The 18,841-nt window shown below is 54.1% G+C and overlaps 1 protein-coding gene and 1 long non-coding RNA gene across 3 annotated transcripts; one reads left to right on the top strand and one right to left on the bottom strand.

Moving 5' to 3' along the window:
• The first annotated feature begins 578 nt into the window (after window positions 1–578).
• On the top strand, window positions 579–8,999 carry LOC118882434. 2 transcript variants are annotated; one of them, XR_005016768.1, is made up of 4 exons: window positions 579–653; window positions 5,939–6,121; window positions 8,077–8,220; window positions 8,654–8,999. It is a non-coding gene; the product is annotated as an uncharacterized LOC118882434 (long non-coding RNA). The 2 variants fall into 2 exon arrangements; XR_005016767.1 differs by having other exon boundaries at window positions 8,033–8,220.
• A 4,754-nt stretch (window positions 9,000–13,753) lies between these two features.
• FAM43B (family with sequence similarity 43 member B) lies at window positions 13,754–17,916 on the bottom strand. Its single transcript, XM_036831258.1, has 2 exons — window positions 14,450–17,916; window positions 13,754–14,306 (listed from the first exon to the last, which is right to left on the bottom strand). Exon 1 carries the CDS (start codon window positions 17,141–17,143, stop codon window positions 16,157–16,159), a length of 987 nt encoding a protein of 328 aa, XP_036687153.1. The 5' UTR covers window positions 17,144–17,916; the 3' UTR covers window positions 13,754–14,306; window positions 14,450–16,156.
• Between the last annotated feature and the right edge of the window lie 925 nt (window positions 17,917–18,841).

Below are 18,841 nucleotides of genomic sequence, written 5' to 3'. Positions count from 1 at the left end.
TGGGAGGAGGTAGACACATGGCTCTTCTGGATGTACTGAAGTGGAGGCATTTCAGTTCTTCTGAGGCAGGTGTGGAGGAAGCCCTAGGGCCAGTTCAGTTCCCACCTTCTTGGTGCTAACAGGAGTGTCAGCTGCTTCCCACCTTGGCAGCTTTCCTGACTGTGACTAGGGCAGTGAGATTCTTGAGTCAGCAGTGGTGGCAGTAGCTCCCCTGAAAGGCTAGTTTTGCAAGGAGGTTTGGGGATTATTCCTGGAATAGAGTCTGCTTCTCAGCCCTTCTAACGAGTTTGAAACCAACCTAATCACCTTAGTTAACCTAACAGTAGTTCCCATGCTCCAAACATCCCAGGGGAGCTCCCAGGCCAGTCCTTTCCCTACTCAGAGCCCAGGGACAGAGGAGTGAGGGCAGAGCTGGTAGGGGAGAAACAACTTCTTCTGGAACTCTCTGCACAGTGGCCTACTCCGGGTAGCACCAGGCACTTGCAGATTAATTTTTAACATGACCCAGGGGAGTCCAAAGGGCTGAGTTCCCACCTCTGAGATCATGAGATCCTATTCCCTTCCAGGGGTCTCTGGCCCGTGGGGGAGGCAGCAGGAGAGCTGGACCCAAAGGTGCACCCTCTGTGGCAACCCTCTGTGCATCTCTGACCAAGGTGAGCCAGGATATGTCTGCGGTGTTTCCCTCCCCTCACAGGTCATGGCTGCAAGGACACAGGGGAGGAGGAGGAGTTTGTCTGCCTGGGGGTAGGGGGCAGCAGGAAAAGCCCCAGAGAGGAGGTGATACTGCAGCTGGATCTTGAAGGACAAGTAGTTCACCAGTGAGTTGAGCAGGGAAGGGCATTCCAAGAAGAGGGAACAGCTTGAACAATGGCTCAGAGATGCTGTCCACTTCTGTTTCCCTATAGTGATTAATGGTAAAATCTTTAACGTGTCACGTGTATGGGGGCTTGTTCTGGGGCCTGCAGAGGAAGATGCGGGGGAGGGTATTCTAGGCCCTGACAGTCTCAGTTAAAACACATCCCAAATGATTGACTGGATCGGGCAGCCGTGAAATGGGGGACATCAGAGTTTAATGGGTGCCTGTCAAGTGTGAGGTCTTGCGCTGGGCGCTGTGACACACCTGCCATCCTCACAGCCGCCCTGTAGGGGAGGAGGGTTGCCCATTGTACAGATGAGGATACTGAGGCTCTGAGAGATGAAATCTGTGGCACAGGGTCCTTCAACTAGCAAGAGAGTGGCAGAACCAAGATATGACACAAGATTTTTATGACCCTAAATGCCATCCAGGGAGAGGACAACAGGTTCAGTAAGACATGTGGCAAAAATGCAGCTGCGTTTTCCTCCTGCCCCTGGGCGGCTCAGTGGAGCTTGGGCTGTTCCCGTAGCAAGCCTGGTTCTTAAAAGAGAGGGGCCTCCTGCTCTCGCTGGGGTGGGGCTCTGGGGGTGCAGAGGGCCCCTTTGCTACACAGGGAGACCACATTCTCCTGGCTTTGCTCCTACTTCTCTGCCGTCTCCATCCTTGGCTTCTTCTCTGCTCAGCCACCAAGCACAGAGGGGTCTCTGCCTCTGTCCACGTTCACTCCTCTCCTCTCCCAGGTGATTTCATCCAGAATTATGGCTTGAAATGCCATCAAGAATCATCACTTCCAAACTTACATGCCTCGTTCTTGGAAATAGTCCTGCTGATCCAGCTGCCCACTTGGCCTCTCCGTTTGGATGTTTATTAGCATCATAACTCGAGGAGATCTAAAACAAAACTTCTGTCCTCACCCGATCCCCGACCTGTCCCTGCCCCTGCCCTGGTCTGTGCCTCAGTTAAAGGTAAGATCAGTTACTCAGGCCGCAAACCTAGAAGTGACCCTCTATGCCTTGCTTTCCTTCATCCCCCATTCACTCCATCACCAGGCTCTGGCTCTACCTTCAAAATACGTTTTGAATCCAGCCACTCCTCCCCATCTTCACCGCTGCAGCCCTGGTCTACGGCACCACCGGCTCACAGCTAGACCTCTAATTGGTCTTCCTGCTTCCTCTCTTACTCCCTCTCCCAATTCCATCCTTTAAAAAGGGGTCTGAGTGAGCTTTTTTTTTTTTTTTAAAGAAGTTTATTTATTTATTTATTTATTTATTTATTTATTTATATTTGGCTGTGTTGGGTCTTCGTTTCTGTGCGAGGGCTTTCTCCAGTTGCGGCGAGTGGGGGCCACTCTTCATCGCGGTGCGCGGGCCTCTCACTGTCGCGGCCTCTCTTGCTGCGGAGCACAAGCTCCAGACGCGCAGGCTCAGTAGTGGCTCGCGGGCCCAGCTGCTCTGTGGCATGTGGGATCTTCCCAGACCAGGACTCGAACCTGTGTCCCCTGCATTGGCAGGCAGATTCCCAGCCACTGCGCCACCAGGGAAGCCCTGAGTGAGCTTTTGAAAACACAAACAACCCCGTAGTTTCCACTAATTGGAATAGAACCCAAAGCCTTCACCGTGGCTTATGCAGCCCTGCCCACTCTCTGGCCTCATGTCCTGTGAGTCTCCATCACCCACTAGCCACATTCAACACACCAAGGACGTTCTCATCATAGGATCTTTGCGCAGGTTGTTCTCTCTCCTGGATGTCTCTTCCCGGGGGGCCTTCAAATGGCATCTGCTTTGAGAGCCTTTCCTGACTGCATCTCCCTATCACTCTCTCCTGTTACCCCACTCACTTTCCTTCAGAGGGCGCTTCACTATCTGATAACATTAGCTATGGGCTGACTGTCTGTCTAGAATGGCAGATGGATGTCTATGTTGTCTCCTGGGCACCTATGGCCTGGCACATTGTGGAGGTTCAAAAAACACGTGAAAGGGAGGGGAGAAGCCCCCCAAAGTACAGTTCAGGGCAAACTCTGGGGCCCCAGAAAAGACCCAAGAGTCATAGTAGATTTGTCCACCTTGGTTACTTAACCTTAAATAACTGCCCATTGGGGCCACCTGGTCTCTGTCTGAAATTCCTTTGTCCCTGCATTCAAGAGTAGTCAGGATAAAGTCCACCCAAGGCAGCCCTCAACCTCCTAATCTGCAGCCACCAGAGGCGGATTTAAGGTGACCTCACAGAATTCTCCAATATCAATTCACCTTACACGGGGGTAACTAGAAGGGCCAACAGAGAGGGTTCCCAAAGCAAAGAAACTTGGATCCATAATATGATAATGACTACATTTGACTGAGCTATTATTTCATGCCAAACAAGATATAATGCTTTCCATACATTTTCTCATTCAATCCTCAGAGACACACCTTGAGGCTGTTGTATTCATTATCTACTGCTGTGTAACAAACCACCTTAACATGGAGTGGTTTAAAGGAATGACCATTTTACTTGCTCGCAATTCGGTAGGCCAGCAATTTGAACTGGACTCAGCTGGGCAGTTCTTTTGCCGGTCATGCCTGGGGTCACTCACGTGCAATCATCCAAGGGAACAAATGGGTTCAAGAGGTTTAACATGGCTTTGCTCACATGTCTGGAGGTTGGTGCTGACTGTTGACCAGGTCAGGTGTCTCCAGCAGGCCAGCTTGGGCTTCTTCCAGGGGATGGCAGAGTTCCAGGACAGCAAGCCCCAGTGTGCAGCATTTTTCAAGACTTTGCTTGAGTCACGTTTGCTGATGTCCCATTGCCAGAGGAAGTCACACTGCCAAGCCCAGAGTCAATGTGAGAGGGGACTTACACAAGGAGAGATAATTCATCAGAGGCCATTACAGAACAATCTATCATGGAAGTTAGTATGTTATTATCCATGTTTTTTAAGTGAGGAAACGGGGAATCAGAAAGGGTAAGAAACATGCTCCAGGTCACATGGCTATGAAGAGGCAGAGTGGAACAGAAATCCTTGGCTCACAAGCCTCAGGATCTCCACTGCTTTGCAAAGGCAATTAAGTCCCCACTGTGAGGAACCAAATTCCCACCAAGGGAAATGATACCAAGCTCATCTTCACCAGGCTCTCAGGTACACTCCTTTTATTACATCCAGTCAAAATCACATCAGCTGGGACTTTCCTGGTGGCTCAGTGGTTAAGAATCCACCTGCCGGGCTTCCCTGGTGGCTCAGTGGTTGAGAATCTGCCTGTTAATGCAGGGGACACGGGTTCGAGCCCTGGTCTGGGAAGATCCCACATGCCACGGAGCAACTAGGCCTGTGAGCCACAACTACTGAGCCTGCGCGTCTGGAGCCTGTGCTCCGCAACAAGAGAGGCCACGATAGTGAGAGGCCTGTGCACCGTGATGAGGAGTGGCCCCCGCTTGCCGCAACTGGAGAAAGCCCTAGCACAGAAACGAAAACCCAACATAGGAATCAATCAATCAATCAATAAATCAATAAATCTTAAAAAAAAAAAAAAAAAGAATCCACCTGCCAATTCAGGGGACACATGTTCAAGCCCTGGTCCGGGAAGATCCCACGTGCCGCGGAGTAGCTAAGCCTGTGTGCCACAACTACTGAACCTGTGCTCTAGAGCCTGCGAGCCACAACTACTGAGCCCATGTGACACAACTACTGAAGCCGGCGTGCCTAGAGCCCGTGCTCCTTCCGCAATAAGAGAAGCCACCACAATGAGAAGCCCGCGCACTGCAACAAAGATTAGCCCCTGCTCGCTGCAACTAGAGAAAGCCCGCGAGCAGCAACGAAGACCCAACGCGGCCAAAAATAAAAATAAATAAATAAGATAAATTTATAAGGGCTTCCCTGGTGGTGCAGTGGTTAAGAATCTGCCTGCCAATGCAGGGGACCCAGGTTCGAGCCCTGGACCGGGAAGATCCCACATGCCATGGAGCAACTAAGCCCGTGTGCCACAACTACTGAGCCTGTGCTCTAGAGCCCATGAGCCACAACTACTGAGCCTGCGTGCCCTAACTACAGAAGCCCGTGTGCCTAGAGCCCGTGCTCCACAACAAGAGAAGCCACAGCAATGAGAAGTCCGCACGCTGCAATGAAGAGTAGCCCCTGCTCGCTGCAACTAGAGAAAGCCTGTGCACAACAATGAAGACCCAACACAGCCAAAAATAAATAAAATAAATAAAAATAAATGTAAAAAAATTTATAAAACAAAAATCGCATCAGCTTAAGTTACTTCTGCTTCTCAGGCTGCTCATCTGTAAAGTGGGTCTAGTAACAGAGCTCTCTTTTCACTATTGTGTTTATTGTCTGTCCTTGCCCTGCTAGAATGGAAGCCCCTTGAGGGCTGGGATTTTTGTCTGTGTTGTTCACTGCTCTAACCCCAGTGCCTAGAACAGTGCCTGGAATAGGGTAGCTTCTCAATAAATCTTTGTTGAGTGACTAAATGGATGGATGGATGAGTGGGGGATTAGGAGCAGGATAGGTGGGAGAGGATGAGGAAAGGATAGAGCCATGGCTTTGAGAAAGCTTAAAAAAAAATTGAAAAGCCGCTGGCTTCTCTTCTCTGCCTGGAATGGTTTGCAAACCACCTGCTTGGTCTTCAAGCCTGTGGTGAAGCCCCTCATCCCTCATGCAAAGTCTAATCAGGTGGGGCAAGGGGGTCGCCTCTCTTCAGGGATGCCCACTTTTTTTTGGCTCTGCCCTCCTTAGCGCTCAGCGTCCTCTCCATTCAGCTGGCAGATGAAGAAAGCAAAAACAAGGCTCGCTCAGGGCAGGAATGTGGAATAGGCTCACATGCCATTGTCTAGAACGTAGTCACATGGCCACACCCGGCAGCAAGGGAGGCTGGGAAATGTGTAGTCGTGCCTCTGCAGGGAGAGGTGACGGCTTTGGGGATCATCTTGCCAGTCTCTTCCACGACCATTTCTAGCCCAGAGATTTCATAACCTTGGAATTTTCCATCTCGTAGCACCCACTTTCCTTACACCACTCTACTTCTTCTTTTCCATACATGTGTCTCCTTCTAACAGGATGTATGCATTTACTATGTTTCTTATTTATTGTTGGCCTCTCCTCACTAGGATGCCGGCTCCACAAGGGTAAAGGTCTTTGGTGTTCTGTTCACCACTGTCTCCTCAGGACCCAGGACAGGGCCTGGCGTGCAGAAGGCACTCAATATTTATCAAAAGAAAGTTGAATGGATGCGAGTGTGGCCCTCTGGCCTGCAGCCTCTTCCTGAGAGCACAGTAAGCCCTAGACAGATGGTAAGTCTCTCCTCTGCCTGCTGGGAAAGCCACAGTGGGGTCTGGGGAGTGTCCGGGCCTGGCTGAGAAAGGGCGCTGTGTCTGAGCCTTCCCAGGTGACTTGCCCTGTGCAGGTTGGCAGCCCTCTTCCCTGGCACAGCTCCACACCCAGGATGCCCGGACTCCTGACTCCATTCAGACCAAGAGGCTTACCTCTCTGGGGAAGCGGCCATTGCGGCCGAGTCACCTGTACTCCGTGCGGTCCTCATGCACAGGGCAGCCTATACCAGTTCATTTTCCAAGACAGAACCTGATTTTTTATGTTTATTAAAAATATTTATTTTATTTTATTTTTTTATTTTTTATTGTTTGGGCCACACCGGGGGGCTTGTGGAATCTTAGTTCCGTGACCAGGGGTTGAACCTGCACCCTCGGCCATGAAAGTGTGGAGTCCTAACCACTGGACTGCCAGGGAATTCCCTGGAACCTGGTTTTTTAAATGTAAAACACAGAAGGGAGCTTGGTTCCTCTTTTCCAATTTTGGGGGACAAACACAATGGTCAGGTGGCAACTTCAGAACATTCGAGCTATAGAGCCGTCCAGCTTCCGTAGCCTTCCTGTGCCTCATTTTCGAGAGGAGACAAAGCCCAGAGAGGTAAAGAGACTTGACCAAGGTTGCCCAGGGTTCCGGTGACCAAGAACTCCTGGGCAGTGCCCACAGCATGCTCCCAGAGGACAGGTGTCTAGGTCCCCCTCCTGGCTGGTTCCCTTCTCTGGGCAAGGCACCAGTGATGGGAAGGGCACAAGGAGACAAGAAGAGATGGCTTGGGGCGGTGGGGTGGGGGGGTGAGGAGAGACCACCCAGAGCTCCTCCTGGAAGCACACAGTGTGGTCAGGGACCAAGCAGAGAAGAGGGTAGAGGCAGCAGAGAAGGGTGGTGGCCTGAGGGCTCAGAGAGAGGCTCTGGTCCTGGTTTTGAAGGTGAAGAAAGAACGTCATCCTGACTTGTTGCATTTTGAATCCTTGCAGGATCCCTACCCCCTCCCAACCTCTACAGAAGCTGGCAGCCAGCACTCTCTCTAGGAGCCAGGGCCACCAGCCTCCACAGCCCTGTTGTAGCACAGACACCTCTTGGTGCAGAGGAAGCACCACTGGACAAGCAATCAGGAGACTTGGGCTCTATCAATTCAAATCATTACTAAACACCTACTACTTGCCAGGCACTGTCTTCAGCAGGCAAGGGCTCTGCCTCATGGGGCTTCTATTCTAATAGGGGAGACTGTTGATGAACAGACAAACACACGCCTGAGATCATTACAGATGATGAAAACAAGCAGGGTAATGGGACAGATGATGGCTGAACAGGTTAGTTTGAGTCGTGGGGAGGGTGGAAACAAGGAGGGCCTCTCTGAAGAGGTGACATTGGAGCTGTGATCTGTATGTGAGAAGGTGGCAGCCATGTAAAAATCTGAGAGAGGTGTGGTCCCTCCCCGGGAAGTGGCAAGTGCAAATGCCCTGAGGCAGAAATGAGCTTGTGTTTGGGCAAATATGACCGGTGAGAGGGACAAGAGGAAGAGTATAAAGAGGCTCCTTTCTTTTGTCATTATCTCTGTGGGATTTGAGTACATCTTATCTCCTTATTTGACCCCTAAATTTTGGGCATCTGTAAATTTAAACAAACCTTTCTTGGTCCTATTTCCAATTTTTATTTTAACATCTTTTGTACAGAGGACAGGATATTATTAGTCTGAGAGTCAGAAGACCTAAATTATGGCCCCAGAGTTTTCAGTAGCGAGCAGTGTGACCTTGGACAAATCCCTTTTCTCATCTTTAAACCAGGAGATTGGACCACAAGCTCTAAAGGCCCTTCCGGCTGAGACATCCCAGCACTGAGAATTCATGTTAACTCTTCTTGATCCTATTTATTTTCAGCCCACATGTGGATCTGCTCAGGATACATCTGCTCCTTCTTCCAGGATCTGCACACATTTATTAGATGCTTTTAAAAACGTGAGACAACCTGCACAGACATTAGCAGGAGATGGTTGAATATATCATGCAGCTATTAAAAGAAGAATGACTTACACTAAAATCCCCTGAGCTGGATGGAAGCGCATGATGTAAGTGATAAAACTAGCTGTGGGATGTTAGAGAAAGACTCCGTTTTTGTGAAAACCAAACGACACAATCTCTGTGTGTGTGTATGTGGGTTTGTTTATGCTCACAAGTCAGGAGAAAGGTGGGAGAGAATAAGCAACAGTCTGCAACGTTAGTTATCTAGGAGTGTGTGTGTGTGTGTGTGTGTGTGTGTGTGTGCGTGCACGTGCACACGTGTGCATGCTTCCTCTAAATGCAGCAGCACACTTCCCAGAACCCATCCCACCCTCTGGGTCTGTTTATCAATGAGATTCTGGCAGAGGGTACGTGATGCTGGTCTCCGAGTTTGTGTCCTTTGGAGACTGAGGGAGGTAGAGAGGAATAGGTGTGGGCAGTGTCCACTTTGATCTTGGAATGTCCCTCTCACCTCCTGGCACCTGCGCCTCTATTTCAAAGGCTGCTGAATGATCACAATCTGAGGCTGGTTTTGGTGGCAGGAGATGCACCAGAGCTGTCCAGGGCCTGTGGGATCCAAGATCACAGGCACGATTACAACATGAGAAGCAGATGCTCCAGCCTGCTGTTTCCTGCTCCTGCTTTAGGACTTCAGAGGCAGCTTGGGCTGCAAGGGTCCTCTGGGGCCTCCCTGGCCATCCCTCTGACTGCAGATGGGATGAAACCAGCCATCCCTCCAGGCTACCCTGGGGGGCGGTGTGTGTGGGGAGCTTATTGTTTGAGCTTCTTCTTGGCCATGTAACTCTCCCCTCCAGGGAATCCCTGCAGATGTCTATTTTAAACCTCCCTTGCTGCCGTCTGTGTTCATTTCCTTTGCCTGGGCTCCTCCCCCCAAATAGGAACCCTTCAGCTTGGATGTTGTGGAGCGGCCTCACTCCAGCTTTCTTGTCCGTAAGGAAGTCCGTAAGGAAGCACCCTGCCCCGCATATGGTGCTTGACGCTTTTCAAAGCCTCTCATGTTGCATCCCATTTGAATGGCCCCTTACAAGAATCCTCTGAGGCAGAAATACCTAGGAGTACTGCCTCCATACTACAGAAGAAATGGGGATGCAGAGCAGTTTAGTGACTTGTCCATGTCCCAGAATGAGTAACAGGCAGTTCTGGGTCTTGGACTCTGAGATCAGCCTGCTTGGGTCCCAATCCATCATCAGAGGTGCCCCCCTCCACATTGAAGTTCTCCTGGGAGATTGGCTCAGTGGCCAAATTTACATCTGATGAGCCGACTCCCCAGTTGCAGGGGAGTGGACCAGGGTGGGCTCATGATCTGGGGTGACCACCTAGAGCCTTGTGCTCTAGCATTTGAACGAAGGCCAGAAACTGAGTGAAGAGGCACGTGGAGTCAGGGTCAGAGCCATGTGCTGACTGAAGGCGTGGAGGGATGGGCACTATGAGCTCCATCCATAGAGGGAAAAATGGGAAGGTGTGCGAGGGGCAGCCCGGATGGGAGACCGGGTGACCTCGGAGAGGGGCAGGGCCTGGGGACTTCTGGATTCCCTGAGCTGCCTGATGTCCCACAATCAGGCGACCCTGAAGCTTTTCAACAATCCCCCTTTTCCAGAGCTGGGGACCTGATGAGAGCAGAGACGGCAGGGCCAGGACTCTCTTAGATGCAAGCGACAGAAGGCCCAACTCACACTGGCTTAAGCAAAAAGTACAGCTTAGGGGCTCAAGGCGCTGAAAACTCCAGGGGCAGACCTGAGCAGGTCCAGTGAGATCCAGGGGCTCAAGTGATGCTTCGGGGCTTGTGGCCTGCTCTGCTTTTCCCTGCTGGCCTCTCAGCCTCTCTCTCCTCATGGTGGCAAGATAGCTGCCAGCAACACCAGACATACTCCCTACCTCTCAGCAACTCCAGCAGAAAGTGAGCGTCTCTCTTCCCAAGAGTTTCAAAGAAAGTCCCAGAACTAAGTTCCACTGGCTCTGACCATGTCACGTGCCCGTTCCAGAACCAATCTCTGGGGCTAAGGATACAGGATATTCTGATTGCTCAGGCCTGGATCACACGTTCTCCTCTGGAGCCCATGTGTGTGAAGTCAGCTCCACCCAAAGCCCAGGGACCAAGAGCAGAGAATGATGGTTTCACCAGGAGCATCAGGGCAGTGGGTCTCAAGAAGAGTGCGTTAGTCAAGGTAAGCTACGTGCTGCAATAAACCCCCCAACATGTCAGTGGCTAACACAGTACAATTTCATTTCTTGCTCCCATTGTTGGCAGGGCTGGGGCTCTACTTCACATGCCCATTCAGGGACCCAGGCTGGTGGAGGCTCTGTCATCTTCATCATATAGCTTCCAAGGACACCCTGGGTGATGCCATCCAGCAGGCCAGCAGGAGAATAAAGCAAAGGTTACGTTTTGTTTGGTCCAGGCCCTGGGAGTGACACTCATCAATTGGATTGGCCAGAACTCAGTCACATGACCACATCTCAGTGCAGGGGAGAATGGGGAGGCAGTCTCTACCATAAAGGGGAGATGGAAGGATGCTGGGCAGACAAAAACAAGATCCACCTGAGCTTTCCAAGTCCTTTAGCCTTTGTCAAGGGTTCCCAGCATGCCGCAGTACCGGCCCAATCTTCCTGGCTGAGGTCTCCTTTATGATGGCTTGAACTCCACCTTCCCCCTTAATGCCTCACCTGCCCAACCTCTTTCCCTCTCACGTTGAGTGGTGAGGAGGCTCAGTTATTCTGGATCAGTTGACAAACCCATATGTGCTTTATGGACAGGAGGCAGTCGAGCAAAGGGAGAGAGAGGACAGTTTTGGCTCAGAGATTCGTCAGATCTGCGTGTCAGCCCCGCGATCCTTTTCGGCTGTCCTTTACTGGTCCTTAAGCCAGCAGCCCCCTCCTCTTCTCCATAGCCTGTAGCTAAGGGCAGACAGGGACTTGAGGGAAGCTGATCCGTCACTCACAAAGGACTGGCATCTCAGCTTTCTGAAGACCTTAGCTGGGAAGACTATGTGACAACATTGCTGCCGGCAGCAGCTGAACATTCATTCATTCATTCATTCACTTACCTCTGAAGTGCTTACTGTTTGCCTGGCATTGCGCGGGGTGCTAAGGCGAAAAGGAGATACAAAAGCTTAAGATATTAGATCTAATCTAGTGTTAAGGCGATCAGGCTTATGTCAGTTGAACAACTGGTGATGAAAATAAGACAAGCTGAAGCTGAATCTTCTACCGTGATTTAGAGATGATGCCACCCCAGGGCATGAACAAGCAGCATATTTAGTGTCTCAGGGACCAGGCACCTGATCTCCTCATCCCAGAGCTGTCAGTAAGGGGAGCTCCAGGTAAAATGATAATAATCAACATAATAGCAGCAGCTACAACTTATTATGTGCGCCAGGCACTGTGCTAAATAAATTATCCAAGTGCAAAGCTTTCATTCTCCCAACAACCGTATAAAATCTAGACTCACCCACCCCTGTTTTCACAGATGGAAAATCAAGGCTCTAAAAGCCTTCAGAAACCTGCTCCAAGTTATAAAGCCATCAGGTGGCAGCTCTGGGAAGGGCAGTCAGGTCTATCTGATGCTCAAGCCCAGGTTTGACCACCTGTGTGTTAAATTAGAGATGGCATCTCTCTGGATGGTCCTCCCGCTGCCCAGACAGCGCACCTGGAGTTGGTTGGTCTCCTCCAGGAGCTGCTCTGTATTGTGAGTGGCAGCCCTTTGCTGGGGCTGGGCTAGACCAGAGAGTGAGAAGGCCCAGTCCTGGGGATTTGGAGCTCAGAGCAGACCCCGGGGACAGAGGCTTCAGTTTCTTCCACTGGCCTCATCTCTTGAGCTGCTGTTTTTCTCCCCAGGAATAGCCATCCATCTGAGCAGGGCGTCTGAGGATAGCTCTCCTTCAGCATCTCCAGGCGGAAGGCTGGCAGAAGGAACACTTCTCCACCCACTTGGTTTCCTATTCCATGTGGGCTCTTCCATCTGGCTCATTCATTCATGTGTTCATTCAACAAATTAATATTGAGCCTCACTCTCTGCCCTGCCGTGGTCAGGGTACTGAAGGGGGTGGGGAAATGAAGATGGATCAGTATGAGAGACAAGACACTTCCATATAAACAGGAATCCCAGGGGTAACCTGATGAGGACCACGAGAAAAGTATAGGCCACGTCCTGTGTGTTTGAGAGGAGAGATCACCCCCAGGTTTGGCAGGAGTGGGGGAAGGGTGTGCATTAAGGAAAGTTCTGAGGAGGTGGGATTTGTGCTGGGCCTTGAAGAGAGGGTAGGATTGGACACGTGCAGCGGAAGGAAAGGACATTTGCGGTAGTGAGAATAGCAGGGGCACGAGCCTGGAGGTGGGAGCACGTGGCCACGTCTGGGGCCTGGGAGCACGTCCATGTGTGGAAGAGAAGCAGCAGGAATCAGGATGGCATTGGTGGGCCAACTCTATCCTGTAAGCTGTGAGCTGTGGCACAGTCACCCCAGTCACAGCCCAGCCCCTCCGGAGCAGGATCAGGAGAGCAGGAAATAAGGCCCCAGAGGCCCCGGGAAGAGGCTGGCCCAGCTGAGACACACTGTCTGAGTTGTCCCTGGCTGTCTGTTGCTCTTGGAAAGCCCTCCATTGACACATTCACACTCCAGCGTTACTTCTCAGGCCTAGTTGACCCAATGGACCTAAGACACACACAGCATGGGGGCTGGAAGGAAAGTTTAAAGGGCATCTCACCCAGTGTTTAAAACTCGAAAAAGAAAAATCTGTAGGGTCCCATTATTCAACTGGAATTGCATAAACCCCAAAGGGAAAACAGAGAAGATGCTCCAGTTAAAGCAGGTGGGGGGCGGCCTCCCCATTCTGTCTCCCCATCACTCCCCACAGCAGCTCCCGGGGCACCCCTGGGAAATCTAGGACTGGGAGAACTCTCCCATTTTTATTTTACAGGTGGGGACTCCGGTGCTGGAAAAGAGCCACAGGGACACCAGATGGCTTGCCCAGTGCTTCAGGGATCTTCTTGAGCTTGTGTCTAAGATCGAGGGAGAAGGGCAGTCAGTGCATAGGTGGAGGGGATCTGGTTTTCCAGGATGCATCTTCCACCTTTGGTAGCAACGATGCTTGGGGCCTGCTGGCTGGGGCTGCCCTCAGCACCCACTCTGTGGCCTGGTGGCAGTTGGCACTGTGCTGGCTCCCCTGTGGCTTATATCATCCTCAACCCACTGTGGGAGGGAAGGTGGACCAGGTCCTGCCTCCATCACACACATTGAGAATGGAGATGTGGAAGTTAGAATTAGTGGTTAGGATTCCGGGCTTTCACTGCCATGGTCCTGGTCAGGGAGCTGAGATCCCGCAAGCTACACAGCGTGGCCAAAAGAGAGAGAGAGAGAGAGAGAGAGAGAGAGGGAGAAAACAACTTATAATCACCGTTACCAGGGAGAGTGGAGTGGACGTGGGGGGAAGGCACACTAAAAATCCTAATCTAAAGAGAAGAATCCTATGGGTAAAATGGTTGTTCTTCACATGTGCTGGGCATTTTATTATCTGCCAAAGCTTTTTCACAGACATGATTCTATTTACTTCTTATAATCAGCCTGTGAGGTAGATATTAGCCCCCTCCCATTTTACCACTGATAATGGTGAGGCTCAGAGAGGCTGAGTGAGTTGCCCAACATCATACAGCTGGTAAGGAGGCAGGGACAGTCCTTTCACTCTGGTCTTCTAACTCCAGGTCTAGCGAGCATACTGTGAGCAAGGAAAGGAAGAAGGCAGTTCTCTGTGTGTGTGTGTGTGTGTGTGTGTGTGTCTATGTTTTGGGAGGCTGCCAGAGAAGCGTGGAGGAGCAGAGGCTAAGGCTGGGAGCGTGCTTGTGAATTATTATATTGCAAGTGTTCCTTTAATTGTATGCATTTCACTTGAGAATATAAGAGCCACAGGGAAGGGACTCCTGGACCGCTAGGACCTAGCTTAGTGCCTGTCTCAAGGCAGGCATTTAGTAAATTTCTGCCGCAAGCATCTGATTAAAGAGGGTGTGCTTATGACCTTGTTGCTGGGTGAGGTTGTCTCGAACGCCAGAGCCTGCCTTGCAGCCCATCCTCCTCTCCCGGGGCCGACATCTTCCCACTTCCTTCTCTCCTTCTGCATATGGGGAGAAACACCAACAAATCCCCTGGAAATGCATAAGAGGGAAGCAATGAACATGCCGGGCATCCCTGTCACCCCCCAAACATGTGAAGTCAAGCCCAGCTTTCCCCTTCAAAGTGCACCCCCCGACCCTGCCTGGGTTCCTCCAGGGTGACGCGGCAGTGGTACCCTCTGTTCCAGCAGCTCCAGGAAGCAGAACAATCCTGATTGCTGGTGATTGCAGAGGCCACTCGTCTGGGCTCTGGACAACTCTGGGATCAGTGCCCAGCTCAGCACAGAAGTAAAGAAGATATCCAAGCTCAGGACTCCTGCTGTTATAATGGTCTGGACAGATCTCTCCAGCTCCTCTGAAAGCAAATTGGGTTGCCCACCCCTCTCCCTTACATCCTTGAGGAGACCCAGCAAATACCACCTGCTTTGACATACATACACATGAATCTTCTCAAAGATACATGGCTGATGAGAAGGCCCCAGCCCAGTGACCCCTCCCTGCCCAATGTCCCAGAGACACTTGTGTTTGGTGCCCAGGCAGAGAGACATTCCGGGACGCCGAGACAGACAGCTGACACCCCTTCCAGGCTTGGCACAGGTGATGTGCACCTGCTACTGTCTCCTTTCCTGACCTGAAGGGAACAGCTTCCTGGCAGCAGCCCCTTCGTCCCCCCATATCCTGAGAGTTGGCTCCAGCTGCTAAAGGGGATACTTCCTGGGGTCTTCTCCTGCCCTTTAAGGTTCTGATGATAATCTTTTCACCCCCAGCAGGCCTGGCATCAAACACAACACAGGAGTGGTGACAGGCTGAAAAAGCAGGAACACTTTATTTACAGTGATCATTTGGTGACACATAGATCTTTGGGCTTTTGGTGGCCTTGCTGAGAGACACGTGGGCAGGGGCCCGCTCTCTCTGTTGGGTTCCCGCATCCTCCTGCCTCATCGTGCTATGAGAATCCAGCTGCTGTCAGGACCCTCGTGCTCTGACAAGCCTCAACTTGGGGGCATCCCTCCTGTGTCCATTTTCTGGGTAGCCAGTGTCCTCAAGCACTGCCAGAGGTCCTCCTTACCTCCTCTGGAGGCCTCGTCTTGATCCTGGTTGTGGGGCGCCTAGGGGGGAACCACACACATCGGTATGCAGAAAGATGGGGTGGGTGAGGAGTCCTGTGGCGGGTGGCAGGTGCCAGGGCACAGGCTTGGACAGCCATCTGGTGCAGGGAGCTGTTACCTGGCCCAGCCTGTGGTTGGGGTTGGTAGGAACGTCCCAGTCTTCTCCAGAGCCAGAGGAGTGAAGTCCCAGAAGTCCTCCAAGGGGTAGAGAGGCCAGGCATAGAGAAGTCTTCCTTGTGTGTATGGCAGCGGACTCAGTTGCCACTTTGGGCCTGGCCTCAATTCTCCGGGGCTACTTACTCTTCCCCCTACAAGAATGCCTCGCCAGCGTTGGTCTCATCCCAGGGAGGAAGGCTAGCCTGGTCAAGGGCAGGACCACTGCCTCCACCTGGCCAAGATCCAAGGCCACCCTCCTGGATTTCTGGAAACGTCTCCCCCCCTTCTCTTGAGAGGATGCTTGGGGAGGGAGGGCGTGGTCTATGGGTAAGGAGACTTGGTGTGAAGCGTAGGGGGCAAATCCACAATGGAGGGCTCCGGGAGACTCAGGTGGGGGGAGAGGTGAGCACTGAATCCTGTGGCTCCCCCATCTGGTTCCCCGATACAAGGGCGTGTCAGGCGTCACCATGAGCCAGGACGAGGCTCGAGCGGACAACAGAGACCATGAGGGAGGCAAGGGCCGGGGTACCAGGGGGAGCCGTAGCGGGCAGGGCCGGGGTTAGAGGCTGTAAGTCAGGCCGGCCGGGTCTGGGGCCGCAAGTCCTGTCCCTTCGGCTCTCAGCGCGCCTGGCCCGCCCGCTCCCGGTGGCCGGCCTTCCAGCGGCGAGGCTGCGAGGGCGGCGGAGGCGCCGGGGCGCCCCGCAGGCTGCACGTCCTCAGCTCCCGGGCCAGGCTGAGCACCTCCGGCCGCTCGCTCTGGGGGCCTCCTTCCTCGCGCTCCTCCGCCTCCTCGTCCTGGTCCTCGTCCTCCTCCTGGATGCTGCTAAGGCGCGGCGCCCCGCGGCCGCGCTCGGCGGCCGGCGGCCGGTAGGCGCACTTGGCGTTGAGCAGCCGGCGCAGCGGGGCGCGGGGCACCGAGGCGGCGGCGCCCCCCGCGAGGAGGTGCTGCTGGCGCACGTGGCGCGCGTCGCTCTGGCGCTGCAGGCGCTTGAAGTCGCTGAAAGCCGCCAGCGCGGTCTGGCGGAGCAGGCGGGCCAGGGCGCGCGCCTTGTGCGCCCGCGCCAGCAGCACGGCGTGGCAGCGCAGCACCACGGCCTTGTGGCGCGCCTGGTGGCGATAGACCCAGGCGAAGACGCGCGGGTGGCGCCCGTCCGCCGTGCAGTAGGTGATGCGCGGCAGCAGGTAGGCGTGCGCCGGTCTGCGGCCCCCCGAGCCCCCAGAGCCGCTGCGCTCGCACGGCTGCATGCGGATGCCGTGGGGCCCTAGCGTCAGCTTCATCTTGGTGCCCCCGCCCGGCCCGCTGCGCGCCCAGATCTTGCCCACGGCGTCGTCGGTGCAGCCGTCGCCCTTGGCGTGCAGGGTGACGGCGTTGCCCAGGTACCACACGGTGTAGGTCGGGTCCTCCTTGTTGAGCTCCACTTTCTGGCGCCGGCTGCGGAACACGCGGCCCAGGCGCTCCAGCGGCCAGTCGGGCAGCAGGTCCGGGCAGGAGCGCAGGAAGCTGGAGAGCAGCGACGTATAGGCGAGCCCCGGGCTCAGGCTCTTCGCCTTGCACTTGGCCTCGTCCTCCACCAGCACGAATTTGTTACGTCTCCAGGGCAGCATCGCGGCGGCGCCCAGAGGGGCTGGGGACGCCGCGAGCTCACGGGCGTCCTGCCCCGCGGCCGGGGGAAGGGAGGGCGCGCAGAAGCCCGAGGCCCCGGGCTTTCGAGAAGCTGGGCGGCGCCGGAGACAGTCGGTTCCCAGAGATGCCCAATGCCAGGCAGGGCTAGCTAGCTTCGCAGATGCCCGGTGCCCAGCCGGGCTGGCAGCCGAGATGCCCGGGCGGCGGCCGAGCGTCCGGGAACAGCGTCCCCCGGGAGTCGCTCCAGCCGTCCGGGAAGCAAGGAGGGGCAGGGACTGGGCGGGGAGGAGACGCCCCCCCAGGCCCGAATAGGGGGGATCCCACGGTCCCCGCCGCCCAAATTGCGGCGGCAGGGAGGTCGCCGGAGCCGGGGCTGGCGGCTGGCTGCTCGGAGGGGTAGACCGAGAGAGCGCGACTGCGGTGGGGACTCCTTCAGGCGTCGCGGCTCCACCTCCCCGGGCTGCCTACATCACCGGGCGGGACCGCTAGCTCTCTTGTCCCCTCCTCTCGCCCTCCTCTCTCTCCTCCCCCGCGCAGGCTAGCAGTGCTCTTCGCCCGAGACCCGGCACAGGCGCGGTGCATCGGGTTTAATCATTATCGTCGGAGGGGAAGGCGTGGAGGGGGAAGTTAAGGAGTAGGAATCTCCTGAAATCCACCGGAGGGCTTTGCCAACGCAAATTTCTCAGGTCTCACTGGTGGTCTCTAAGCTCCTCCTGGAGCGTTCGGTATTCCCCTCCTCTTTCTAGGATTCCCATTGCCCCTCACATCCCTACCCGCATCTCTGAGAGTGAGTTCGGGTGAGTTCCTGATGGGCCGGCCTGGCTCACTTTGCCTCTTGTCTGCACAGCAGAAAGCCAGATGAGGTGGCCGAGCAGTGCAGTGGAAAAGTACTGTCGCTTGGTGAAGCTTTCTCCCAGGTTCTTCCAAGGTCGTGGGCCAGGCTCCTGCGCCTGAGCTGGGAGACCAGTCACAGCTCCAGCGGCCAGTAGTGGCCCTCGCCTGGACTAAAGCCGGGAGGGTACTCTCTGAGGGTGGGGAACCTTCCAGAGTGGTCCTGGGTCTGTGGGAATTGCAGATTAAAAGCTCCTTTGGCTAAAGGGCAGCCTCTGGACTCTCCCGGGATTAAACAGATACCACTCCTGTGTGTGATCACCTCTCCTCCTCCCTGCTGCCACCTCCGGGGGTTTGCATTCATTATCTCATTATCGCAGGACTACCCAGGCTCTCAGTTAAGTGACTTGCCCAAGGTCACAAGGCTGACAGGAGGTGGAACTGGGGCTCCACTCAGGCTCGGGTGACCCACCACAGGGCCCTCACTCTTCTATGAGTCCACCGTATGCTGCATATGGATGGGGCGTTTTCCACCCTCCCCTGAGACCTTCCAGTGGGGCCTCTTACTAGGGAGGGGTCCTAGTGTACTGGCAAAGAGACACTTGTCCCTGGGTATGGGGACACACCTGCCCCTTTCAGGATTTGTTAAATCACAAGCTCCCTAGAATCTCAGGACTGCTCTGATGGGGGCCCAGGAGTCTCCTACAGAGCCAACACCCAAGCCCTTTCGGTGGCTTCAGAACAGGTCATTCGGGGAGTCTTCCAGGTCAGGAATGAGCCCAGAGGCTTGGGCTAGGCCAGGCCAAGCCAGGTGACCTCCCAGAGTGGGGACAGTGGGAAGATGATAT

Source organism: Balaenoptera musculus, chromosome 1, assembly GCF_009873245.2.
Source record: "Balaenoptera musculus isolate JJ_BM4_2016_0621 chromosome 1, mBalMus1.pri.v3, whole genome shotgun sequence".
In the NCBI taxonomy this organism is placed as follows: Eukaryota; Metazoa; Chordata; class Mammalia; order Artiodactyla; family Balaenopteridae; genus Balaenoptera; species Balaenoptera musculus.
Note: the sequence above shows the minus strand (reverse complement) of the source record. Positions and strands in the feature narration are given on the sequence as shown.

Bases quoted from the DNA above. Each gene is read 5' to 3' on its own strand.
- FAM43B (XM_036831258.1), bottom strand. From the start codon at position 17,143: ATGCTGCCCTGGAGACGTAACAAATTCGTGCTGGTGGAGGACGAGGCC.